At 42.7% G+C, this 27,794-nt stretch overlaps 1 protein-coding gene across 1 annotated transcript in view; it reads right to left on the bottom strand.

Annotated features, from left to right (window-relative positions):
* Positions 1 to 19,239: 19,239 nt before the first annotated feature.
* Positions 19,240 to 27,794, bottom strand: part of LOC311253349 (sodium/potassium-transporting ATPase subunit alpha-1) — a 28,522-nt gene continuing 19,967 nt past the window's right edge. The window contains exons 11-23 of the mRNA XM_084347258.1: positions 26,242 to 26,376; positions 25,714 to 25,909; positions 25,448 to 25,623; positions 25,102 to 25,238; positions 24,753 to 24,903; positions 23,168 to 23,336; positions 22,924 to 23,078; positions 22,567 to 22,690; positions 21,639 to 21,784; positions 21,407 to 21,537; positions 20,976 to 21,077; positions 19,841 to 19,932; positions 19,240 to 19,621 (exon numbers count right to left, since the gene is read on the bottom strand). Of these exons, the coding sequence (XP_084203384.1) occupies positions 19,593 to 19,621; positions 19,841 to 19,932; positions 20,976 to 21,077; positions 21,407 to 21,537; positions 21,639 to 21,784; positions 22,567 to 22,690; positions 22,924 to 23,078; positions 23,168 to 23,336; positions 24,753 to 24,903; positions 25,102 to 25,238; positions 25,448 to 25,623; positions 25,714 to 25,909; positions 26,242 to 26,376 (1,743 nt within the window). The 3' untranslated portion in view covers positions 19,240 to 19,592. The remainder of the gene's footprint in view (positions 19,622 to 19,840; positions 19,933 to 20,975; positions 21,078 to 21,406; positions 21,538 to 21,638; positions 21,785 to 22,566; positions 22,691 to 22,923; positions 23,079 to 23,167; positions 23,337 to 24,752; positions 24,904 to 25,101; positions 25,239 to 25,447; positions 25,624 to 25,713; positions 25,910 to 26,241; positions 26,377 to 27,794) is intronic.

Raw genomic sequence — 27,794 nt, 5'->3', positions numbered from 1 at the left:
AAAAAAAATAACCAGGATGCCTTTGTGTATACTTTTGCAATATTTTGTTTTTCCAAATGCGAGAGCTAATTCAGGCCTCTGGCAGCACGAGAACCTACATTTATAAACCAAATCCTCTCCGTCCACTCGGCCATGTGATGTTTTTGTCTCCAGGCTGGTTATTTTGAGGTTTCTTGTACAGAGTCCTCTTCTGTGTCCACTGTACCCATCCCAATGCTGGTGAGTCTTTAATGCTCTTTCTAAAACAGAAGGATGGGCTGCTTTATCAGATGTTCAGAGGAAATTGAGCATCTTTAAATGCTCCCACTGGAGTCTGAAGGCCACACTGATCCACCACAAAACTCGACCAGTTGGTCCCTTGGGTCTTTATATTTCCTCAGAGCAGATATTGGTCTGTCTGGTCTTACAGTTGTGTTTTTACTCAAGTCACTGTTGTAATGTAGCTGTATACAGAAGCCAAACAAAGGTAACGTTGCAACATAAAGAAATGTACAACTTTGACTCATCTGTTGTTTTGCAGAAATGTATTAAGCTAACATTTATTGTGGTGATTGGGTTGGAATTTCTCATTCATGTTTGGCCAAGGTTTCCGCTTTGGATCTCTCATGGACAGTAAGCTGGTACTATACGAGGTCCACTGTGATTTCTTTTGTATAACTGGTCATCATTATATCTATTCAAACTAGTTTTTAGTGTTTGCTTTCCCAGGATCGACTCCCCCGGTCTCCTGATTCTGAGCTTACAGTAAACTTAGTTTCAACACAGTACTGTGCCGTTGCAGGAAACCAAGGGAAGCTTTTTTGGTGCTGAACCTGGCCTCAATCCTCAGGTAGGAGCTGATAGCTGTTGGCTGCCAAGTTTGCCTTCTGCTCATGTGATAACTCCAATGAAAGGCAGTGAAAACAGATGGCGGCGCTGGGGAACCTGGGAAGACCTGGCCATGTTGGATAGCACACCCAGGAATATGTGGGGAAATACTGTTGTTTAATTTGAGTTTTCTCTGGATCCCAGCCCTTATTGAGAAGTCAAATGTTGTGAGTTTTCTGGATGACTTTGCCACATGGTTCTGTAGGCGGGAAATAAAGATGGCCAATCCTTTTCTCATCGTGCAGTCGGCCACCACCTCTGTTTAACGATTTAGTCCATGTGTTTTTGTTGTTGGAGCCTTTCTTGGTCGAAAGACAAATGGACCACACTTTCCAAATGTTCAGGGACATTTCTGATTAGTGAAGTACTCGCAGGAATCAGCAACCATTGTTAAAAATCTGCAGCCGTAAACCAGTTTGTGTGTTGTTCATTGTCATTCACCACAGATAGACCAATGTCAAAGTCCAGGGGTGGTTGTTTTATATGCTGTCGACTGTGCAAGCAGCTTATTACGACCCATACTTAGATTAATTGTTAGCCAACAACCTCTAGACATCATAGAAAATATGAGCGGCGCAAAGGAGGAAGTCAAGTGACATAGTATGAGAGCAAAAAAGGCCGCACAAAGACGAGGATTTGGTTGATGGTTGGGACAATCCAGCACAGGACATTCACTGAAGAGTGTCCCGTATGAAACCAAAAGTCAATGGTAAGTTGACAGCGAGTTACCTCGAGTACGTAACGTATCTAACATACGAACGTAGCTTTGTTACTTTACCCCAAACCATGATGTTTTCATAAACCTGACCAAGGTCTGGTCCAGTCCACTTGACGCTGGTACGCTCCAAACAGTATGATGTCGTAGTTTTCATGTCGTGCTTTCATGTGGTGTCGGAAAAATCGGAGAAAACGTTTTCCAACTTCCGACTTGACCCAAATGAGCACACTGAAGTCGGAAGAACTACTTCCCGGCCCGGGAAATGGGACAATCCGAAGAGCAGGTGAATGCGGCATACGAATGTGTTAAGCTTGACAAATTAAGTTTAAAAACAGCGTTCTATCTTTACACTGTGGTGGAAACGCAGGTAATTCATGGTTTGCAGAGCTCAAAATATTTCTGGTTTTCAGTTGGAAATATAGAAACACTATTCCCCACACATTCCTGAGAGAAGTAGAGCTGCGAGTTCATTTCTGCAGGCAGCTGAGTGAGTGTAATGAAGCTTCACTGTGGATTAATTAATTCTCCAAACTCCGATCCTTGATCCCTGAAAATAAAACTAAATAATTCACTGTCTTCACACCATGGTAACAAGCTAGTGTATGTATGACTGATCATTTTCTCGAGCGAGTCCTCTGACAGTCTGCTTCTTCAAATGGTGGCATGACTCTCGGTTTTGGCAGGAGGCACTCGAGCTGCTGTGGCACTGACTGCGGAGAGATTATTTGAGGGCATGTTTCAGGAGTGGGGGGATAGAGGGAGACAGCGGGAGAGAGGTGGTGGTGGTGTGCTGTGACATAATGTTATGAGGCAGGGCTCTGTCTGCTGGGACTCTCATGATGCCGCTCAGCTCCTCGTAAACACTCCGCTAACGGCTAGGTGAGGCGGCGGCTATAAATAGCGCCCGCTGTACCCACCACGCCCACCCGCCGTGCCGCACACACAAACACGCTCATGCATAAATGCATGCGGCGGCACATGCATGCAAGCGGCACACACAGGTAGACACCGACTCTAACCCTAACCCTCCCTTCCCCCCTCTGGATGTCTCTTCACTGTGCCTTCCCTCTGCCTTCAACTCCTCTTGGCAGCCCTGCTCCGTCTCCTACTTATCATATGCTCTGTAACAGATGGTGGATATGATAATTACCAAACAGACTAAACAGTAAGCGAATGAAAAATCCTCAGTGAGCCCCTCACTGTCTCTCTCTCTCTCTATCTATCTCACGCATGTATGCTTCTGCCACCTCTGACAGCCTGACAACTCTTTCCAGGAGATAAGACGAAATCTCAGACGTGATTAATGCCTTTCTGAGGAAGTGGCGAGGTAACGGAGACATGCACGCGCACTTACTCTTTAATAAGGTAACGCTTAGAGAAGTATTCTTTTCCTAATCACAGAGCAGAACGCCCAAACCCAGAATAATACATCCTCTGCTGCCCTCTTTTACTTCCTCCTTTTCCCCCATCTCGTTTAAATGCAATGAACGACCTATTTATGTCACGCTTTGTCAATATTATAAATTACAAAAACATCCATGTGCAGCTCCAGTTTTTTGGCATTATCAACACAAACTTGTGTAATTCAGACAGACATTGCCCAAGAGTCTTTGGCACCAGCCACCAAAGATTTTCTTTCATTATTTTTTGGTTTTTCAATTTAAAGAAAATGTCTGCAAAAATGAAACCCCACCATATCTCTCTAGGTGAGAAAAAATTATTCCTGGATCCGTCCCTTTATCCAGATCTGCACCAGACCGAGACCCATCATGCATGTAAGTTTCATCGAAATCCATAGAAACTAAAAAAAGTGTTCGTCTCATCTAAAACTTGTGTTTGATGCTTCCGTATAATAACAATACCTTCATTACTGTTAAGTTGGAGACCTGATTTTCCTGTAAATCTGTGTTTAGGCTACGTGACCGGGTTTCTACAGGTGCACTAACATTTCAAATGGGTTTTTTTTTAATAGCGTGGAAAAACATTCCTCTAACTTCGCAGCTTCTTCAAGAGATATCAAGTTGAATTTTCTCACAAGTTACTGGTGACTCCATGCTCTCCACGGAGCTGGCATGTACCGTAGTTACTAATAATGAATGTCAGCCATGCCTTAAGGGAAATATCTCCACATGCAGACCATATATTCCAGCTGGGTCGGCTGACTCTGCTTGTTAATTTAACATATGAATACTGTAAAATCCATGTTTATTTAAACAGACGGGGTAAAGTGCTGACAGAGTTAATGACTTTCATTAAAACTGGGTACTAGATGAGAGTTTTAGTACCAACCCTGCATGAAAAAATACTTCTTCAGGGGATTATTCCCTGACACCATTAGTGTGGAGTAAAGAAGCTGCAGCAGCCGACTGAGCTGATGGAGCACAGACCTGTCTGATGCTCTGTATCATCATCGCAACATAAATAATGGCCCCTGTTAGCCTGGAGGTGTGAATCTGCCCCCAGACACATCATTCACACCTGCCTCCATCCTTTCCCCTCAACATCTTCCTCTCCTCTTCTTAATCTCGCTATCTCCTCCTCCGCCCCTGCCGCTTTCTCCCTTCTTAATTTTCTCTCCTGAACTCAATGACAATTAACGAGGCAATATTTCATAATTAAGTCGAGGAATAAAGCCTCGTCTCTTCTGCTCTCAAATTTTTAATGAAGCTCTCATGGAGTGAAACGCACTGTCTGGAGAGAAAGATGGCTTTCTTAATTGCTTCGATGTGGACATATTTGAAGTGACACTGCCGGTTTTGGTCGAGTAGACTTGTCTCCACTACTTTCTAGTGCTGGAGCTTCATGTCAGGAGTGCAGCGAAGGTAACTCATATCTGTATGCCCTCAGGTGAGGCTCTACCTGTCTTTTTTTACTTTCTCTTTCTCTCCTGGAGACCTTTGCCTCCTTGCTTCCTTTTCTCATTCTTCTCCAATTCATCTTCTCTCCATCTCATGCTCCTATTTCCTCAGGCTGTATAGCTATATTTCATAATTACACCAAGAATAAACTCTCCTTTTTTGTGCGAATCATGTCTTCCCTCCTCCCAAACACACATCTTTCTCAGGGGGAAACTCACTACCATTGGTGAATAAAACATGACAAAGTGCCTTCTAGAGTGCCCTTCCACTTGAGAAAACATGATGGGTGCCCTTACGGCGGAGAAAACATGATAAGGTGCCCTCTAGAGTACCCTTCCAGTGGAGTAAATGTGATGGGTGCCCTTCTACTTGAGAAAACATGATGGGTGCCCTTCCAGCGGAGAAATCATGATAAAGTGCCCTCTAGAGTGCCCTTCCAGTGGAGAAAACGTGATGGGTGCCCTTCCAGTGGAGAAAACAGGATGAAGTGCCCTCTTGAGTGCCCTTCCAGTGGAGAAAACGTGATGGGTGCCCTTCCAGCGGAGAAAACAGGATGAAGTGCCCTCTTGAGTGCCCTTCCAGTGGAGAAAACGTGATGGGTGCCCTTCCAGCGGAGAAAACAGGATGAAGTGCCCTCTAGAGTGCTTTTCCAGTGGAGAAAACATGATGAAGTGCCCTCTAGGGTGCCCTTCCAGTGGAGAAAACGTAATGAAGTGCCCTCTACAGTGCCCTTCCAGTGGAGAAAACGTAATGAAGTGCCCTCTAGAGTGCCCTTCCAGTGGAGAAAACATGATGAAGTGCCCTCTTGAGTGCCCTTCCAGTGGAGAAAACATGATGAAGTGCCCTCTAGAGTGCCCTTCCAGTGGAGAAAACGTGATGAAATGCCCTCTTGAGTGCCCTTCCAGTGGAGAAAACATGATGAAGTGCCCTCTAGAGCGCCCTTCCAGTGGAGAAAACGTGATGAAGTGCCCTCTAGAGTGCTTTTCCAGTGGAGAAAACATGATGAAGTGCCCTCCAGGGTGCCCTGCCAGTGGAGAAAAAATGATGGGTGCCCTTCCAGCAGAGAAAACATGATGAAGTGCCCTCTTGAGTGCCCTTCCAGTGGAGAAAACGTGATGGGTGCCCTTCCAGCGGAGAAAACAGGATGAAGTGCCCTCTAGAGTGCTTTTCCAGTGGAGAAAACATGATGAAGTGCCCTCTTGAGTGCCCTTCCAGTGGAGAAAACATGATGGTGCCCTTCCAGTGGAGAAAACATGATTAAGTGCCATCTAGAGTGCCCTTCCAGTGGAGAAAACATGATGATTACCTTCGAGGATGCCCTTCCACTTCACTACATTTCACAACTTTCTGTGCATACAGCTGGTGCCCCTTTTTTTCCACCCCTGCCCCTCGAAGCTCCTGAGTCCGCCCCCGCTCAGGAGAAACAGTGTATGTGGGTGTGTGTGTGGTCCCGTGGGTGCTTGTTTCGCCGGAGGCTGCCTGGCCTATAAATCTATCGCTGTAATTCTTTCTATTCATACACACACATCCATCTTAATGCGTACACATGCACATATTTAATACCCACACCGCAGCACCTGACAAATGGCTGCATGTGAGCTGAGCTGACAGAGAGGAAGCGGGCCAGCCGAGCACACAACCACACAAACAAGAAAATATCTATTACTGCTGTTGGTGTGTGCGCTTAAGTGTTCATCGCATAGAAAAACTATTTACACCCACACTAACGGAGAAAAAATCAATTAGCTTTACAAAAATCACTTTGCTGACTGCGGTGCAAATGCAAAACGCACCATCATTACCTTTAACTTTGATTTATATTGTGTTCCTGGTGTGAATTTGAATGATTAATGGGGCTCTGAGAGCTTCAGCAAGTTTGTCTGAATGGTGACACTGAGGGAACTCTAGGCACATGATTAATTTAAGGGTTTTAAAAGAGATGAAAGGCTTTTGGGAGCTGCAATTTTATTAAATAAATAAATAACTAGTATCATTTTTAGTGGAAATAATTAACCAGAAAAAAATCATTAGTAGATCAACAGATAAAATAACCAGCAACTACTTAGAAAATCTGCCAAGGTGATATTGGGATTTGTGCTCGGAAAATAAAGTACTTATCAGATTTTTTCTCTTTTACATGCTGGTGACTTAGTCTCTGCCACTAGGGGTCTCTCAATCAAAACGATAGACGTAAGTAGCGTTGGATCGTGGGAGTTGTTGTCAGTGCCAATGAAAAGCTATCTAGTGACAGGCAGACAAGCAATGACGAAGCGAAGTTTGTTTCTTATTTTCATGTTTAGTCACAGACTTAGTTTACAGACTTCCTTCTCGAAAATGATGGCGACCAAGTGAAACGTACCGATCTCTCTGTAAACATTGTTGAAACATTTGGGATAATGCAAGTACACAACTCAACAAGCAAAGGTCAAGTTTTTTTTTGGAAGTTTTAATGGAGAAATGTTCACAAATGTCAAAATTCTGCTTCTTCCAGCTTCTCAGCCGTTGCCTTTTTGTCTCATGTGATAGTAAAATGAATATTTTTGGGGTTTTAGACTCTTTTTCAGACAAATAAGCAGTTTGAAAAGGTAAACTTTGGCTCTAGGAAGCTGTGAGGGGTATTTTTCAATGTTTGTTGACAGTAGAAACATTTATTTCCCCCACATTTTGAGTACCGAACATTCAATCGAGAAAGCAACTGGCAGATTTATCAATGACGAAAATAATCTTTAGTTGCAGCCGTATTTTGCACTCTTGGCTTGACAGATTAGGCTTCTAACAGACTTGACAATTACCTGATTCACTGAGAAAAACAATTGGCAGATAAAACAAGTACAAGGCTTGTTGGTTTTACTTCAAATTCTAACTAAATTATGTTGAAAAAGTTATTATTTTTAGATTAAAACACGTCTATCAATGACATCTGATGACTATATCGTCGACATACGTTTGACAAATATCTCCAAAACCTATTTCTTGCCAAAAATTAGTTTGCAAATGTGTGTGCTGTGTGAAATAGTCAAGCTTTTCCTGCAAAGAAAACACTGATGAAAGCACATCCATGGAAACACAAATGTTTCCATGGATGGAAACGTTTGTGTGTTCTCAGCACAGAGAAAAAGAGGCCAGTCAAAAATAGGTCAGGACTTCGACTTCCTATAACAGCTACATCTTCACCGATCATGTGGACTTTGATGGTGCTGCGAGAGGAAGGAAGATTGGTGTAAGGTTAGACTGTAGCTTCTTGTCCTCTCCATCATCCTCTCAGTGAATTTATGTTTCCTGTTACTTGTGATCTTTGATCTGTTATCTGCTCTGGCCCTCGGGTTGATATCAAGAAATGACGCTCAAATCTGATTTCATCTGGGCTCACCCAGGCTCAAATGGCCATTAAATCTCATTTTCTCATCCCCAGTGGACTCTAACCGAGTTTGGCGGCCTACTACCAGGAACGAGAAGGGTTTTCCAAAACTTTAACCCTTGAGGCCAGAAGCACAAACAGAAAACAGAGCGAGAGGTGCCTAAATATCTGCATCATTGGTGACCTGGAAGCCGACACTTGATTTGGCTCTATTTGATTGTTTTTAACCTTATAGCAGTGTCATTATACTAAACTGCCGTTCAACCTGCAATGTAAAAAACCTTCCAAGATTGGTTAATAAACCAGCTTTTCCTACATTTTTTTCATCTTTTTTTCCTTGTCTTCAAGAAATCTCTCAAAAAATGAAACGATATCAGTGTTTAAAACAAAAGTGTTGACGTATTAGACGTTAAAATCATTTAGTGCTCGTATAAAACTGGAGGACTTGTGATGGCGATGTGTTGTCAGTTGCTGGCACAGTGGATCTTGGCCCCTCGGCCGTATTTGGAAACGTCCTTTAAATCTTATTTCACCCACGCTGGTTGATGATAACTGGGTTTGTTCCTTCCAGGGAACACTTGAAGAGTTCCTGTAAAGACACAACAATGTTGTACAATCCCTGTTCAACATCTAAACATTGTGCTAACGTGTTCTTTCACGATCTAATTAATTAATTTTGTGCAGGACTCGGTTGGTAATCTGCATCCAAATTCTGCTTGCTAGCTGTGAGGTTGTTTCATGAGGATTGTGGTTTCGGGGGTAAAAGTCCTCCATCATCCCACCCAGTTGAACTTTCTCCCAGATTTGACACTGAAAAAATACGAAGATGGAAGTTAAACGGTCGATTTAACAGGGCCGTCTTTGTCCGCTGAGCAGAAAAGTTGGTTTCCTGCTTTGACGTGCAGCCACAGTGGGCTGTTGTTGTTGTTGGGGCCACTCGGCATAGTAATTACTGAGGGGAACCCCGAAGTACAAAGACCAGGACGGAGAATGGGAGAGAGAGTGAAGCCAGGAACACAACGCTGTTTCCTGTGGTTGTTGAACTCAGTCCCCTTCATAGAAATACACTGCGTAGAAGAGATCATAGCCTGGATTTAGTAAAGGCGTAAAAGGTCCAGCCACTATATTTCTCACATTGATGTGGCCGTAAAATTGCTGGCTTGGCTGAATTTTCAATAACTTTCGCATTTAACTTGAGATCTGCCGAATCTTCTATCTGTCAACAGTGTTGGCGACAGTCATCCTGTATTATCAGGACCAACGTAGAGAAATCAAATTTTTGTGACTTTTGAGAGAAGTTTGAGGTACTTTGTTATCGTCCTTGGTCCTCATGTCATGTTTTTTTCTCTCCACTTCCTGTCTTTGTCTGTTTTCCCACCTCTTTTGCTGTGTACACCTGTGTTCTTTGTTCATTAGCCTTTGTCTATTTAAGTCTGTGTTTTTCCCTTTACTCTTTTTTAGTTTGGCTGCATCTCCTGCAACATAACGCAAGATACTAATGTGGTATCACTACATCACACACTTTATAGTGGACTTAAAGACCAGCCAGAGCGCAGCATTCAGGCACAGCAACGCTTTATGGGCCTATAAACAGACAGAGCTCTTGATGCCAGAGTTAAAGGCCAGGTTGAAACTACAGGAGTTTGAGGCCAGTTGAATCCTAATTCTCTCCAACTGGAGGGGGACCGGGTTGGTACCGTTGTTCGGCCCAGATTATTTGATAATGTGAGGGGTTTACAGATCAGGTCTTAAACACGAGTTTCTAGGTGTACACTTCAAAGTCATGTGCTAACGGCATGTGCCTTTTTACACATGGATATTTGCTTAAAATAATGTGCTGGATCTAAAGTGTCTAAAGTGTTTTTTGCTGAGGCATATCAAACATGTGCCAACACACAGTACTTTAAACACACTTCAAACAAATCCAATATTACTATAAGTGCTGCTCATTTGTAGCTAAAAATACACAGAAATAGTACAAATGGCATCTAACTCTGACTGTTGGATCTTAATACTGAAATAAAATACATTTTTTTGCACTGAGACATGTTTGAACAGAGCAGGTACAGCCTCAGTGTACTTCTTTGACTTCTATTTCTATGTTCTGCCTGCTCTTCTTCTCCTGGCTTTGTGTCCAGTCCAATAAAGATTACATTGTTTTGGTGCCACCAGCTACACTGCTGGCTAAATGCTCGGCCACCACACACACATGCACACAAACGAGCTTGCAGCCATGAGCTTGTGACTGTGTGTGAGTCAGTGTGTGTTGGTGTGTAGGGCAGCATTCAAACAGAGGACACAGTGAGGTAGTTTACCCCTGCATGTCTGCTGATGTATTACTGTAGTCTGTCTGTGACTAGTTGAACAGATTTGTGTGTGTGTGTGTGTGTTTGCAACTGTGTGTTTGTGACAGAGTGAGTGTGTGTGTGAGAGAGTGAGGTAGAGAAAGAGTTGGCCAAGGCAGTGGAAAATGTGCGAGCCAGAGACGATGACGTTGGCAGAGTGGAGAAGAACAAACTACTTCCTGAAAATCTATTCAACGCTTTGACTAAACACTCTGTCCAACAGACCTTCTCGGCCTCCCTCCCTCCCTCTCTCTCTCTCTGTCTCTCCTCTCATTGGCTGCAGCTGAGATTATTTTAAACTCGTTCTGCCTCATATGGCAGTCTAGGGTACAACTAATTAGACGAACCGAGACTTCAGTTTTGCATTTAAATGTTCAAATCTCATTTGAGATTCCTCCAACCTTCCTCTTTAGCCCTTTGAATACAACGTTTTACACCAATTATTCAAAGCTTACTTCATAATGTGTTTTGTATGCATGTTTTAATGCGTTTTATTGACTCTTATACATTTGGTTTCATCTTGTCTTTTATTTATTTATCTCGTTTCACATTTTTATCATTTGGATTTTTTTTTTAATATTCATATTTTCAATTTATCCTGTGCAATTGGTTGGTTGATTGGTGGGTCGGTCGGTCGGTGGGTTGGTTTATTGGTTGGTTGGTTTATTGGTTGGTTGGTTGGTCGGTTGGTCGGTTGGTTGGTTGGTTTATTGGTTGGTCGGTTGGTTGGTTTATTGGTTGGTTGGTTGGTTGTTGGTTGGTTAGTGGGTTGGTCGGTTGGTTGGTTTATTGGTTGGTTGGTTGGTTGGTTGGTTTATTGGTTGGTTGGTTGGTTGGTTGTTGGTTGGTTTATTGGTTGGTTGGTTGGTTGGTTGGTTGGTTGGTTGGTTTGTTTATTGGTTGGTTGGTTGGTTGGTTGGTTGGTTTATTGGTTTATTGGTTGGTTGTTGGTGGGTTGGTTGGTTTATTGGTCGGTTGGTTGGTTGGTTGGTTGGTTGGTTGGTTGGTGGGTTGGTTGGTTTATTGGTCGGTTGGTTGGTTGGTTGGTTGGTTGGTTGGTTGGTTGGTTGGTGGTTGGTGGGTTGGTGGGTTGGTTGGTTGGTTGGTGGGTTGGTGGGCTGAACAGAAGAATGGATCTCAGCCTCATTTTGTACGGTCCTGTAAGAATGAACTCCTTATTGTGACTTGCCTCTAGTTTGTCTAAGGGTCAAAGATAATGAAGAGGAGCATTTTTATATAACTTAAGTCTTTAAATAACTCTTGACTGCTGGATAAAAAGGCATAACGGAGTTGTATCATACAGCAGTCATTAAGGTTTTGACATTTGATATCCTGAAAAAAGATGAAAACAAAAGGAAGGCCTCGAGGATCTCAGCATGAGAGAAGGTACTTTATGACAAAAATAAAAAAAAATACAAATAAAATATTAAAATCAGCTCCGGGTGGATGAGGCTGCAGTCTGTGGCTTACCTTCCCTCTGAGCTGTCAACAACAACAACAATTATTATGCTCATGCTAAAAGGACACACACTTACACACACACACACAAACAGAAAACCACGCAACATGCACGTTCATCATTTGCATGATGCTATAATCGCCCATCCCTCTCCAAGCAGATGCTTCCCCCCGACTCAGGACTCGTTCTGTTCGGCCCTGCAGCAGCACCAACACAAGTACACACAAACACACAAACACATACACTGGGTCAGGTAATTAACAGTCTGTAGATCTAAGCTAGCTTTAATCTAATCAAACCACCCATCCTCAGTGTCCCCCATGGGTTTGCACACAAACAAACGCACACTTTCCCTGTTTTATCTTTTATCTGCTCCACTCTCTCCTCCTCCCTCGCTCCATTCATCTCAATTAAACACAGAGCTGCCTTTTCTTTTCAAACGCGTCTTCAATCATCACACCTGTCTTTCCGAATGATCTATTTTTAGGTTTTCTATCAGATCATAGTTAAAAGGTTCATGTTGTGTATTTGTAATCAGATTATGATGTTGCTGTTGCGTGTCTATCTGGAAATGATTGTGTTTTGTTTGTTTATGCTGCGGTTGAGATCGATAAAACTGTGAACGTTAAAGAAACAGCACCTTTAATGGCCAAAAGAAAGAAATCTCACCCAAAGACAAAACACAGAGCGCCAACTGAAGGCGTGGACTCCCTGAAGACGCACAACCAACCGAGCAGGGGAACTGCAACCCCATTATATAGCCTCCCAGCTGACTGAGCAGTCTGAGGGAGAAAGTCACAGGTGCACCCGATAGCGTCTGATTACCTGTGACCTGGATCTTGAGAAATCCCTGTTCACATCAGGACCTTGGAGAATCTCTGATCTGTCCATAACAACAGCGACTAATTTATGAAGATCACCAAAAACCTGATTATGCTCACTCGCTGTATGTTGGGTGGAGGTTTACAACATGCATAACTGCAATTTTCCCTTGTTTTTAAAAAGGCACACGAGTATGAAGTAATTACAGTCTTCAGTTTGCTCTTAATTTCCTCCATTACAGTTTTTCCGCTTGCAGAAAAGTCAAGTTAATTAGTGCTCAGCGTGATGCAAAGTCAAACTTAAGTCATGATGCCACACAGTGAAACAGTCCAATTAAATTTCGGAGTGTTTTGACAGGGAGCACGAGCGTAACGGGGAATGTGAGGCATGAAATATGTGAATCTGTCTCGTCTAGAGTCAGCAGTGAAAGCTCAAAGGTAAGTCTGCTGTTTCTGGCAGGTAGATTTATATATCTTCTTTATATACCAGTCTTTTATTCAGTGTTGAACAGCTCATTAGACATACATTTGAGAAAATACAATGCTGCACAACATCAATTTAATAAACCAACAACTATTCAACCAAATCGCTGGAACGAATTGCAACTTTACATTTCAGGAACATTTCTTTTTTTTTTCCGGCTTTGCTGGTTCTGTTTCCACTAACATGTCTGGAAAATGTCCAAATGTCTCGTCAAAAATATCTGGTTTTGTAGCCCCTAGCACATCTGGACAATGTCCAAGAGTATATAAAACATACCCAGTTTTGTTGTCACTAACACGTCTAGAAAAAGTCCTGACGTCTTTTTGAATAAATATCAGTTTTTCTGGCCACTGACACATCTTCAAAATGTCCCCATGTCTTGTCAAAAATATCTGGTTTCGTTGCCACTAACACGTGAAAAATGTCCCAACATCTAGTCAAAACTATCCAGATTTGTTGCAACTAACATCTGAAAAAAAAAGTCCCAACGATTTGTTAAAAATATCTGGTTTTGCTGCCACTAACACATCTGGAAAATGTCCTGATGTCTCATCATAAAAATACTTCTTTTTGCCAGAGGCACACCTGGAAAATGTCTCAACGTCTCATCAAAATGATCCGATTTTGTTGCCACTAACATCTGGAAAATGTCCTAACATCGATTGAAAGTCAGCTCATACACATGTAATCTGAACGTGGCATGTTTTGTAGAAATGTTGATATGATACATATGAAACATATATTTTATCATTTGGTTACAGAAACGCACAATGCCAACATTTTCCTCTGCCGGCTGAGCAGCTACAGGAGAAGCAGCAGCACAGTTTCAGCTGAGCACTGAGAAGTGGACTGAAACTCTCACTGTAAACTGGTAAGAAATTAAAATGTGATGACATTAGCGGACGCATGGACGCTCGTCTCATCTCCAGCATGTCCAATCACATCGGTGCCCTGCTCTAATTGAGTCTAAACTCGCTGTTATTACAGTCCTTTAGCCGACAATTTCATCATTAGAGCGATTTTTCATGCCGCTGCTGCTCCTCTTGTTATCGTTTCCAGCGGTGACGTGGATTATTCATCTGCAAAGGTTCGGCTCTGTGCAGCGCTGAGAGTCGGCAGCTGCGGTTGCCTGAGAAATAACTTCTGCCCGAGGGCTGCCTCTTACCGAGAGAGAGGGAGAGAGCGGCGTGGATGGAGGGAGGAAAGAGGAAAACATTGCTGCGTCTTGGTTTCGCCCTCGGGAGACCGAACTGAACAACAACGCAGAAACGCATCCACTCCGAAACGCACACAATGTCATGCACAGACTAACACGGGGGACAAGTGGCTTCGTCTTTGCTCTCGGACAAATTTTCTGGCTCATTGGCTCCTTTTAAAAGAGGCGGGCAGCAGCCGTTACAAGAGTCGGCCTGTAGCTAGGACGACAACGAGACCGATAAAGTCATAAAAGTCTATTTATTGTCCGGCTCATATCCGTTCGCACGCCATATAACCTGGAGATTGTGTCCCTGAACGCCCCAGGTTCACTTTACAGGAGCGATCCACACCTCGATAAATGAGATCACATGTGGATTTGGGATAAAGATGCTAAAAGGCAGCAGCGGTCGTACGTACGACTTGCAGAAACATGTGGCACAAATGATCGGAATGACATTTAACACAACGCAGAGATGGCGTGCCCGTGTGTGTGTCCAGTGTGTGCGTTTCCCTCTGTGACATCATGTCTTTATAAGGAGAGGAGACAGTTTTATCTCAGTCAGAACCCAGAACAGATCCAGCAGCGGAGACGGCTGAACAGCCGAGCCCTCCTGTCTGAGAGGATAAACACAGACAGTGAACATCATGCTCAGCCTCTCGCAGGCCTGCTGTCACCGGGAAGTTTTCAAACAGATGAGACAGAACGTGTTAATTAATGAGGTGCTGGTAGGCAGCACAGTGTGTTATATTTGGACGGAGTCACGCTAGCTGTTTTCCCACTGTCTTAACGCTAAGCTAAGCTCACCGGCTGCAGGCTGGAGCTTTATTTTCTGCATTTGGATCATTTGAAAAGCATCAAAAGCAGCTTTTCTTTACAGGAGGAAGTGTCACTGTGGTCCATATGTCCGGTTTCCACTTTAAAATGTCTGAATGCAGAGTATTTCATGTTCTCACATACTTCTAATATCATCAGTGTCCTGGGAACATAGTTTCAGTTTTTACAAGGTATTTTCTCTAACCACTGATTTCCCTCCCTGACGTTAAAAAGGAAATTTAAACTGAGACGTGGAAGTGTCTAAAAGTAATAAAACACGAAGAGAAGAAAGAAAGAAAGAACGAAAGAAAGAAAGAAAGAAAGAAGGAAAGAAAGAAAGAAAGAAGGAAAGAGAGAGAGAGAGAGGAAGGAAGGAAGGAAGGAAGGAAAGAAAGAGAGAGAAAGAGAAGGAAGGAAGGAAAGAAGGAAGGAAAGAGAAGGAGGAGGAAGGAAGGAAATAAGGAAAGAAGGGAGGAAAGAAAGGTAAGAAGGAAAGAAAGAGATATCAAGGAAGGAAGGAAGGAAAGAAAGAGAGAGAGCGAGGAAGGAAGGAAGGAAGGAAAGGAGATAATAATGATGAGCTGACTGGTATATATGGTGTTGACAACTGACCTCACATCCACTTCATTTAACGGCACCCGTCCTTTACAGAACTCTGCAGTTCAGGACCGAGCTGTCTGATCCAGGACGGGAGGACGGTCGGTACATTCTGTTCAACGTCACAGTCACATTTTGTTCTGTGATAATATCAGAAGTATGCTCGCACTCCGGGTGAACGCACCGCGTCCTGACACACACAGACAGACAGAAACGTTCAGGTTCAAACTCGTCGCCTGTGTTTGATTCGACACAGGACTAAACTACCACATGGTTCTGGAGGATGTGATGATATTAACGTGGGTCACTGATGCCAAACCTCAGAGCTCAGCCAGCCTCCTTATATGATTAGGTTTATATCATTACTAAAGACATTACAGGCAGGAAGGGAGGGCTGACACGCAACACAGGAAAGACGACCGACCCACAGGCCAGACTGCTCGTACAACATGGTGTGACATGGCACGGGTGATTTCATTAAGAGGCTAGACAGGAGGGCAGTAAATGACAATATAGATCCAGATGTCTGGTAATCGCCAAACTTATGAATATCCACACCCACATCAGCAGCTGGGGCCTGAGTGCTGAGTCAGAAACACGACCTACAGAGGGTACTAAAGCTGGATTTGAATAAAGTTTTCCCTGCATGTGCTGGTTTAGTACCTGGGAAACTGCAGCGGAGAGAGATTAATAATTTATGCTAAAAATTGAGCTGAAGTCTGGAGAGCAGGCCGAGCTCCACAATCCTACTATTTATATTACGCAGCCCACCCAGTCTGGTAGATGCCTAGTCTCGATTAATGCAGGAAGAACACCAGGTTAGGCCCAGAGACGGGGCTCACTACGTATATGTGCAATGTCATCTCAGCATGGCGGTATCAGCGGCCACCATCTTGGTATCTAATCCAGAAAATGGGCAAAAAGGTGGAGCGTGTGTGAAGCTAAAGGTGAGTCGAATGAAGCCTGGATGCTGACAGCGGGCCTCCAGGACAGGAGTCTAGGAACTGCAGCTTTTGGCACACTGGCTTCATTTTTCATGTACAGCCCATAAAGAGGCCGGTGTTGTCAAGCTGAGCAAACGATCCACCGCAACTATCAGGATGATTGGGGTGTTTAAACCGTCTCCTCTCCCAACGACTCGCTGGTCGCTGAGAGGGAAGAGGAGACTAAACTCTCGAAGGCGACGCCCTCCACTTCCCCCGTGTCTCCATAAGGTGCCTCCTCGGCGGCTTCCATGACATCTGTCACCACACAGCTCACCCTCTCTGAACAGAGCCCGTCCTCGGAGACGCACAGAGGGGAGATGTGAGCGGAGTTAACATCGCACACACACACACACACACACACACACACACACACACACACACACACACACACACACAGGCTGACACACAGTGCAGATCAGAGTTGCAGAGCTGTCACTGGGGTCAGTCGGGAGACGTGTGATATCTTGACAGAGCTGAAGTGTTCGCTGACACAGAAACACATGCAGCACTCGCAGTGTGTCCCTGTGTGTGTGTGTGTGTGTGTGTGTGTGTGTCCTGTCCACTTGAAGTGAAGTCGGCCTTTATAACAGCGTTTGGTGATACATCAGATTTATTGCATGGCTCCATGCACTTCTCTTGCTCGGCTGTTTGCTGCATTGTTCCCATGCTGTCGTTCTGCGGTTGCTTCAACACAGTTAGAGCTCTTTAATGTTTAACCTTTTTGTTTTTAGTCGGTGGCGTGCGTGTTTTAATTCGTGTCTCTGAAGACAAAGAAGACTCACGCAGACCTACATTTGTACAACATCAAATACATCTAGACATTTTTGCCTTTAATGAGCTCCCAGGACGCTCAGCCTCATGCTATACGAGGAGGCTTCACTGGGATGAGACACAGGTGTCGACGTTTTGGTCATGAAGCTGCGAGGAGTCAAAAAAATGTCAATATTTTAAACTCCAGTACTGTACAGGGACATATTTAAGGTGCTTTACTTGAGTATTTTATTTTACGGAACTTTATACTTCTACTTCACTACATCTCAGAGGTAGATATTGTACTTTTTACTCCAGTACAGCTTCAGTTACTTGTAACTTTTCAGATTGATGTTGTTGATGTTGTGTTGATGATGAATGTCAGTGATAAACTGACATTTTGACATTTTTAGTGTTATACTCAAAGTCATACTCGAGTAAAAGTATCTGATGTAAATGTACTCGAGTATTAAAAGTACAAGTAAGAATAAATGATCCATATATGTATTTATAACATATAATATATATATAATGAATTTAATTATTTTTGATCTGATTCTTGATGAAATAAATTAAAAATGTTCTACTTTGGCTCTGATGCAGCACATAATCAGCAAAGTAACTGGTAACTAAAGTAATCACATAAATGTAGTGGAGTAAAAATTACAATGCTTGTCTCCAAACTGTAGCGGAGTGGAAGAAGAAGAATAAATGTAAATGTGTCAGATTTTAGTACATTTTTCATCCCTCCTTGTCTCAAACTGCATTTTTAAGGCTGTCGAGCAACCGAGTCGCTGCTCTCCTCTTCCTAAAGTCTTAGAAGTCTCCTCTTCTCTGTGTGTGTCAAGACTCTGCAAGCGTTGCGTGGGAGGACTGAGACCTCATGCAGTAGCTGCTTCAAACTCACAGCTTTAAGCATAATGGATATTGGATTAAGAATCCCAGTGCCTCTTGGTAAACTAACACCCACCATGGCCTTAACAACACGGAGACTTTGCAAAGTTCATGTGAGGTTAGAAATCATCTGTCTGTCCATCCGTCCAAAGTTAGAGGAGAGTCTCTGCATATTTAAGCCGGTAATAAGTCTGTGGATACTTTTGTTTTCAGGCCCTGGTAGAGAATTGCTAATATAGACACTGTACGAACCAAATATCACTCGTCAGGTGCTGGCCCTGCTGTTATTGTGTGGAAGTGCAAATATTTATATATAAACACAAATATTTAACAAAAAATGACCAAAAGCTTAAAATACAGTGCACCAAAAGGCAGGGGCGAGTCTAGAGTCTGTTGGGGCTAAGGGCAAAAACTCCCAGGGGCCCCTCCAATTAAATTTAAAACTTGTACCCAGGTTTTTGTGTATGTATCTTGATTTCTTGATAAACAGCAAGAGAAAGCATTAAATGAAAATGAGGACGAGGGCCCCTAATCCTCTGTTTTTGTGTAGGATTCATTAATTAGGTATAAAAATAGATTTTTCCTACATTTAACTCTAGTTAGGGTCGTACCATATGCTGAGAAGAGAGGTGGGGAAACAAAAACATTTTCAGATGCATCCCAACCACACGAGTGATTTTTCAGTGAGCTAAAATGAGCATTGCTGTGTATTTAACACGTCAACCTCCGACACACCTATCCAACCAAGTGAATCATTTCTTAATAATACTGACATGAAACTGCAAAAAGAAAATCTAAAAGAATCCAAATGAAAAGGGATTAAGTGTTTGGCTCGTTATTTCTACTCAAAACAAATACTACATGAGATAATTTCACAAAAATTTCAAGACTGAAATTAAAAAAGGAAAAGCCAATAATTAGGCGTAAATGTGAAAAATCTTGTACAAAATCTTGCTGTCTGTGCTCTAATATTTACAGGATGCAGCCAACAAATGACTCGACTTTAGCAAGACGCAGATCTGTCACTTCTTCTTTGGCCTGAGGAGGAAAATCAAACCACACACACACAAAATAAATGATCACAGGAAACGTTTGTGGGACCTGACTCGAGCGCATTTTTATTTAACGTTTATAACTGTTAAAAACATGTATAAAATTGGTCCTGTTTCAGAAACAAGGCACGCATAGTCATGTCAATGTTCAGTGTTCATGTCATTATTAGCATTATCATTTATCAACATCATCATCGGCATCATCATCAGCATGTTCCATCTCATTATTTGTCTAATAGTAGTATCAAGCATTCCCTAATATAAAAACACGTTCCAATTTTTTTTTTTCACAGAGGTTAAAATTTTATTCCGAGCAGCAAGACAATATTCATGCAAAGACGGGAGTGGAGGAGAAGATGCGAGCTGACTGGACTGACAGGCTGATGGGTCTTTTAATAGTAGGTCTCCCGTTCCACCCAACCTGGAAGCACAGGGAGAGAAAACAAACAAACACAGGATTTAGTGGCAATTTCTTCTGTAGGCTGGATATAACTGAGACAGGAGGAACATGGAGGAAAAGGCCGAAGTGCCGAGCGTAAAAGATGATACACAGAGAGGAAAAACAAGAGAGAATGGGAAGAAAGAGGCAAAAGTGCAGAGGGAAGAGAGAAGATAATAAAAGCATGGGCTCTGGACTCACCTCCTGGGCTGCGTCTGAGGATCAGCTTACGGATTTCATCATAGATAAAGATGAGGAGGGAGTAGGGGAAGGCGCAGAACCACCAGTTGGGCCTGAAAAACACACACACAAAAAAAAGAGGGATGAGAAACTGATCCAGTGCCCGGGGCGTGGATGATCAACATGTGCTAGGTGGAGTCGGCATGATCCACGACATCTGTATGTTAGGGAAGACCATCTCTACCGAGGTGATGGAAAAAATAAAGCTCCTGCAAGTCATTATAATGAGAGAGTTTCTCAGAATATCTCAAAATAATGAGAATCATTGTCATACTAAGTCACTCTTCTGAGATACTACGTCATTCGGTCGAGATACTAAGTCGTTATTTCGAGATACAACGTTGTTATTTCGAGATACGAAGCTGTTATTTCAAGTCGTTATTTCGAGATACAAAGTCGTTATTTCGAGATACAAAGCTGTTATCTCAAGTCGTTATTTCAAGATACAAAGTCGTTATTTCGAGATACAACGTTGTTATTTCGAGATACAAAGCTGTTATTTCGAGATACAAAGCTGTTATTTCAAGTCGTTATTTCGAGATACAAAGTCGTTATTTCGAGATACAACGTTGTTATTTCGAGATACAAAGCTGTTATTTCGAGATACAAAGCTGTTATTTCAAGTCGTTATTTCGAGATACAAAGTCGTTATTTCGAGATACAACGTTGTTATTTCGAGATACAAAGCTGTTATTTCGAGATACAAAGCTGTTATTTCAAGTCGTTATTTCGAGATACAAAGTCGTTATTTCGAGATACAACGTTGTTATTTCGAGATACAAAGCTGTTATCTCAAGTCGTTATTTCAAGATACAAAGTCGTTATTTCGAGATACAACGTTGTTATTTCGAGATACAAAGCTGTTATTTCAAGCCGTTATTTCGAGATACAAAGCTGTTATTTGGAGAGACAAGTCGTTAAGATGCCAACTCATTATGCTGAGATTATAACTCATTGAGTTGACCATTTTTCTTCTTATTATTATTATGACTAACAGATTTTTTTTTTCCTTCGCACTGGCAGACATAGGCCTCCATAACACGTGTCTGGTGGACACGCTGGTGGATTGTGTGATGCGTTCATGTGCTTCACTCACTTGAGAGGGTACATTCTGAGGGCGACGTCCATGCCTGGGCAGTAAGAGAGGAAGGCAGCCAAGGCGGTCTCCTCAAATAGTCCAAAGATCAGGATCTTGTTCCTGAAACGCACAGGAGAGGAAAAATTAGGACTCTGAGATAACGAAACCACAGACCCAAACAGACTATTTAGAATGACTGAAAATAGCTGGGAATTTAAAATCCTCCTCATTTTTGTGCCAGGATTAAGGGAACCAAAAATAAACAGTGGGGTTAACGAGAGTTCCTCCAAGAAAAGCACAGCAGGGGATGAAATAGGAGGCATGATATACAAGATGGCAGCTGTCTCAGCAGCAGAGCAGAGAGAGGAGAGTGTATTTTTATGTAAAACATCCACGACTCAGGCTGGGAGAGGACACCGACATGTTGGAACAAATGTTTCTGTACTCACTTCATTCCCTGTTGGAAGACAGAGTTCCTCCTGGTCTTACAGATGATCAGATCGGCCCACTGCACGATGACGATGCTGACAAAGAAGGCCGTGTGGCAGGTGAACTCCACGATCTTCCTCTGCTCGTAAGTCTGACGGGGAACACGGAACAGAAACAGTTAACACCGGGCGATGATTGATGATGGCCAGATTATAACCTTTACTTGCGGTCTGTCCAGTAAATGTTACTGACCCACTGCTGTCCATAGCTGTCCTCCAGATCATTAATGTATTTATTATCCCAGTTCACTCTGATGCCCAGCAGGGTGGAGGGCAGGAAGCCATTTTCCGCCAGGATCACAAAGTAGGTGAAGAAACCTGCCAGCGCCTGGATCATACCTGCAGGGAGGAGATGTGATTAGATGAGGAAAGACATCAATCTGATGTTGTATAATCTTTTCATCGCCAATTAAAATGAGTTCGTCTTTAGAGCAGTTTCAAAAGAATGAATAAATTCAGTTAATTTAGAATTTGAAATTAAACCAGGAGTCAATAAATGATTAAGCAAACAAATTGGGCTCGTGCTCCGCTGGGGGGAATACAATTCATGAGAAAGTGATGGACTGAGTCGGTAAATTTGATTTGTCTGCCTTTTGGGGAGTTTTGAGGACTAAACCACGTGTCATCTGATGAAAAACCGAGTGAATAAACACACGAGACGAAGTCGTTTTCTGAGGAATCAAAGGCTTAATCAAAACGGCAGTGGTTTTTCTTCTTCCTTCTACTTTCAGCACATTACTTATTGACATCGTCATGAGACAAACCAACCGTGAAGATAAAATTTGATTATTTTAAATGTCTGGGAAGATTTACTTGCTTGTGCTCTGCTCTTATAATTAGGTAGTCCAGGAAGTTCACCGGGGTCGAACCTATTCTTGGCTTCATTACCAAAGACGGAAAAAATCAAAAGCCGGAGGGACGTCTCTATCGTCATTCAAACACACACACTCCAGCTCTCTATCAGTACGAGCCTATTTCTGGCGCATGCCGCTCTTCTAGTTATCTTGGACCACCCAGATACTGAGCTGCCTTTCCAGAAAAAAATCCACCAAGGAGCCACGAAAAGCGAACTCCTGCTTCTGGTTTGATTTTAAACTGTGCAAATTTGCTTGTCTGTTTACCGATCTGTCCGTAGGCTATGCTGATGAGCCTCTCGTTCACCAGTTTGTCTGTTTTGGGGTTTCTGGGCTGTCTCTTCATGATGTCGCTCTCGGCTGCTTCGTAAGCCAGGGAGATGGCAGGGACCTGGGAGACGAGACACAGGATTAAGTCAGCAAGTTGACATATTGACATTAGAAAAATATACGTTTTTTAAGTAACGTTTCTGTCGACATTACTTTTTAAACCACATTGTTGTCAGAAGGACAGGAATAATGTATGTCTTCATTTTGAATATCGCTCACTAGCAACACATCGTAAAAATGAAGCGTTTTAGCAGTGCAAAGCTAAATGAAAAGCTGCAACTCGTCCATCTTTACCATGTCAGTTCCCAGGTCGATACAGAGGATGGTGACAGTTCCCAGGGGCAGAGGGATGTTGGCGATGATGAAGAGGAGGAAGGGGGTGATCTCAGGGATGTTACTGGTCAGAGTGTAGGCGATGGACTTCTTCAAGTTGTCAAAGATCAGACGGCCTGAGGAGGACAAGACAAAAGCGCATAAAGTCATTGTTTTAATCATTTGAAGAGTTCAGCTAAACAACTTGTAAAGTACAATGCCTTACCTTCTTCCACTCCTGTAACGATGGAGGCAAAGTTGTCGTCCAGCAGGATCATGTCAGCGGCCTGCTTGGAGACGTCAGAACCGGCGATACCCATGGCGACACCGATGTCGGCCTTCTTCAGGGCAGGAGAGTCATTCACACCGTCACCTGTCACAGCCACGATGGCTCCCTGAAGAGATGAGGGCGATATTACTGTTTGTGTGCGGAAATTATGCTTTTTAATTTATTTTAGATTAGAGGAGCAAAGAATGTGACACATCCTCTCGGCAGAAGTCGAACCGATTGAAGTCCGACTGAGCCAACAGGTGTCAGCTCCTCTTTAGAGAAAAGTCTCCATCCTCGCTGTTGAGTGACATTTCCCATTTTCTAAAGTTACACTGCGTCACACGGAATAATTTCCGGTTTCCTCCGCTTTTCAAAGGGTTTCAGGGCGATTCTGCTTTATTTGACAGAGCAGACAGAGTGTGATGAAAGTGAATAAGAGTCGGACGTGAAACAGAGCTTGTGTTCTGGGCGAAAAAGTGAATTTTGGATGTGCAGATAAAAAGCCTGCGGGGCTTTCCCTGACAGAGAGGAAAGTTATTGTTTTAATGAAAGTGATAAGGATTATTAGTTTTCCACCTCATGTTAATATCTGGGCCTCTCACTCCCGCTCACCAAGAGCGTCTTTAAAGATTTATTAATATGATGTAAAGGAAGGATAAATATATCAGTATTTATTGCTTTCATAAGCTTAAATGTACACAAGTGAAGTCCAAGGACCATAATTCATTCAACCTGCTGCAGCACATCTAACCTACATAATTTATAAGATGAAATGTCAACAACAAATTATAGTTAATCTCCCTCCAGGGAGCATTGTGTTAATTATTTCTGCAACTTAGACGACCGTATTGGATCTAATTAAAAGTGTATTTCAGCTAACATACGTAGGCAGCGTTTTCTTTTTAAAAAGGGGCACTATGTCGCTTTGGAGAAGAAATTAAAACTCAGAATTTTAATATTTACAGTATTGGGGAGGTAATAATACAAATTGTTTCTATAACTGAATAAACAAGAGTAAAATAAGGTCCCCAGAAGCTAGAAAGGTGGCAGAGTTTGTTTATTTAGTTTGTTGAAGCACTGCTACACACTGCTCCTTTAATATAAAGGCCCAGAGATGAAGCTGGCACAGTATCAGAAGAATATAATGTTGTTTACGTGGCGCTTGATCAGGCGATAATTAACAACAACATTTATGTAAATAAACAAATCCACAGTCCAGCAGAGTTTAAACAGAGTTTGCGCTGCCTGCTGATGCACTTTGTGAATATTCATATGTGCGGTCGAGGTCACAGCTTGACAGATGCTCTGCCTGATTATTCTGCCAACTTAGTCATCAGGCCAAAGCAATGATCATAAATAAGCATTAGGGGATATGGATATCAAATATTCACACATGAATTTACATAATAAGGCGCAGGCACATGCTGTGTGTGCCAAACTGTAGAAAACAGCAAACAAACACTGCAGAGGCTGGAAGATATTCTCCCTGACACACAAACACACACACACACACACACCTCCTGATGTGTTTTGTTTCTACCTGTCTCTGGCAGCCCTCCACAATAATCAGTTTCTGCTGCGGCGAGGTTCTAGCGAAAACAATCTCAGTGTGGTACTTCAGGATGTCGTCGAGCTGCTCGGCGCTCAGGTCTTTCAGGTCTCCGCCGTGGACGACGCAGGCCTTGGCATCTCTGAAAGGGAAGACAGAAAATTACACAAATAATTAGAAATGGTTGAAGAATATAAAGCCTTGGGTTAGAAAACATTCAGTACATCTGACATGACACATCAAAACAAAACCGGGCCAAGAACACAACCTTGAGGTACTCCACTTTCTTTTTACTGTTATTGTATCGAAGTCTGAGATTCTGGTATCGTGACAAACTGACCTTGGGTTGACTTCGTTGATTGGGATGTTCAGACGTGCAGCGATGTCCTCAACGGTCTCATTACCTTCGGAGATGATGCCCACACCCTTAGCGATGGCCTTAGCTGTGATTGGATGATCACCTGTAACCATGATAACCTAGAAGAAGGGATGTTTGTGCCCGTTAGTTGAAGGGGAACACGTTCTCTTCCACTTACACAACCATTATAAAGATTTATTATTAATTAGGCCATTTGGAGGACATACAACTGCAGATATGTGTATTCATATTTTAACATCATCATTCCACGTGAGTAGGCCGACTGAAACAGCTTTATGTCGGCTAAAGAAGTCATTTCCATCTTTACCTTGATTCCAGCGCTCCTGCATTTGCCGACAGCGTCGGGCACAGCAGCACGAGGAGGGTCAATCATGGACATGAGGCCAATGAAGCAAAGGTTCTCAGTGGGGAAGTTCACCTCATCAGTGTCAAAAGCAAAGCCTTCTGGGAACTGGTCATCAGGCAGGTTGAAATGGCAGAAACCTGGATGGGACACAAGACGATGAAGCAGTTTAAATTGAGAAAAACAGGTCAAGTGAGGAGCTTTTCTGAGAGGTCATTTCAAATTCTTACCCAGTACTCTCTCTCCCAGACCTCCCAGCTCCAGGTAGGCGTTCTGGAAAGCGTCTTTCATCTCGTCGTCAAGAGGCTGCTCTTTGCCCTGGATCATGATGGAGGAGCAGCGGTCCAAAATCCTCTCTGGGGCTCCCTTCATCACCAGCAGATGCTTGGACTGACCGTCTTCACTGCTATTTTTGTGAATGGAAAGCTAAAGAAAAAAAGAAAAACAGGTCAGTTAACAGATTCATGTTGTAATGTGCGTTATAATGCTCAAACTCGGATAAAAGAGGGCAGATAAACGAATGACCAGAACTCAAGGAAGCCATAAATTCTATGTTTATGGCTCAGTTGACCTTTTCCAAAACCCTTATTAGGGAATAAAAAAGCACCAAGAACATTTTTACATCATGGATTTACTATCAACATGAGGAGAAGACAATAACCTGGCATTTAATATCTCATCAAGCCCGTGACATTTCCTGACAAACAACTGGTTTCCATATGCCAGTGAAGCTGCGAGAGTAGCTGCTCTTTGCATACCTGGTACTTATTAGTAGAGTTGAACGGGATCTCAGATATTTTGGGGGTTTTCTCTCTCATTTCCTGGACCGATCCGCAGCACAGCTCGATACACTTCAGCAGGGCCGACTCGGAGGCATCACCAGCCACATCTCTCTGGAGGGGGAAGATGGAGAAGGGAGGAGATTAATCATTTAAGTCAGCTGAGTAAAAGTAAAGATACCGTGTTGAAATATTACTTTGGTAAACGTGAAAGTCATCCATACAAATAGTCCTTGAGTAAAAGTCTTAAAGTATCTGATATGACATGTACTTAAGTATTAAAAGTCATTTTCTGGCAATAAATGTACTTGTAAGTAGTAAATTAATTACATTAAATTAAATATACTTTTACATGTATAAACTGTATACTTAAAGTTGACTTGGCATTGGCTTTATCAGCGTTGGCTTTATCACGGTTGGTGTTATCGGCGTTAGCTTTTGGCGTTGGCATTATCTAATAGTTGTCAAATAAAAGTAGTGGAGTAAAAAGTACATTTGTCTCCAAATGTAGTGGAATGGAAGTAAAAAGTAGCATAAAATCGAAATACTCTAGTAAAGTATGTCTGTTGGGCTTAAGTAAAGTACCAGAGGTTTGGTCAAAATAATTGTCTTTAGTGGTCTGAGCGCACAAAATCTGTCTGACTCCTCACACTAGACATGTTTTTGTATCCACCTACAATGCATAAACAAAAGCAGCGAGCAGAGATCCGTTTGGGAGGCTGGCCATGAAAGAAAAATGCTAATTTTCTATATTTTTACATCATAATTACCAGCCTTGATAAACACCATCCCCATGTTTACCCTCCTCTCACTCTTGTAACAGTGACTGAGGAAGAAATAATGAGCAGTGAGAGAGAGAATGCCTGGTAATTAGAGCCATGATGCCAGCCAGACATTTACAGGTGATTAACACACACACACAGATGCGGGAGCACACACTCAGACACACACACGTTAACAGGCTATTAACACAGGGTGGAAACCAGAGACTGGGCTCTAAGGAAAGTCTGGGGGAGCCAAGAGACATACATACAACTGTGTGTGTTGGTGTGTGTTTTGGGCGATTGCGGTTAGGAATAATTAAGTGGTTACAGCATGTGTGTGTGTGTCTACACTCCAGGGAGGGTGATATAAGCTGGAAAACAAGCCTGTTGGCCTGAGTGGCAAACAGACGTTTTTATATTTCCATTTACTTTAACGTCTGATATTAAGATCCAAAATCAATCTGTGGGTATAGCTGAAGGAAGAAACACTTTTGAATCCTGAACATGTTTGAATATTCATCCATTGTTTGCATTTGCTCAGTGGACAACAACCACAACCCCGATAAAATGATTCATTTCGCTATCAGAATTCAAGTTAGCTGGGTGCTAAACCTGAAGTTAGCCAGTTCGGTTGGTGGAAGTCTGTCGCACCGGCCATTTGGAAACAGATTTGAACAAACACTCATCGTTCATGAAGCACACTTGAACAGGTGTTGGCATTACTGAAATGAAATGAAGCCAATATCAGAGGAAAAGAACACCAGGGTA

The sequence above is a fragment of the Pagrus pagrus genome (assembly GCF_965226575.1).
Source record: "Pagrus pagrus genome assembly, chromosome: 24".
Classification (NCBI taxonomy): Eukaryota; Metazoa; Chordata; class Actinopteri; order Spariformes; family Sparidae; genus Pagrus; species Pagrus pagrus.
The sequence above is the reverse complement of the archived record's forward strand: the minus strand, read 5'-3'. Positions and strand labels throughout refer to the sequence as shown.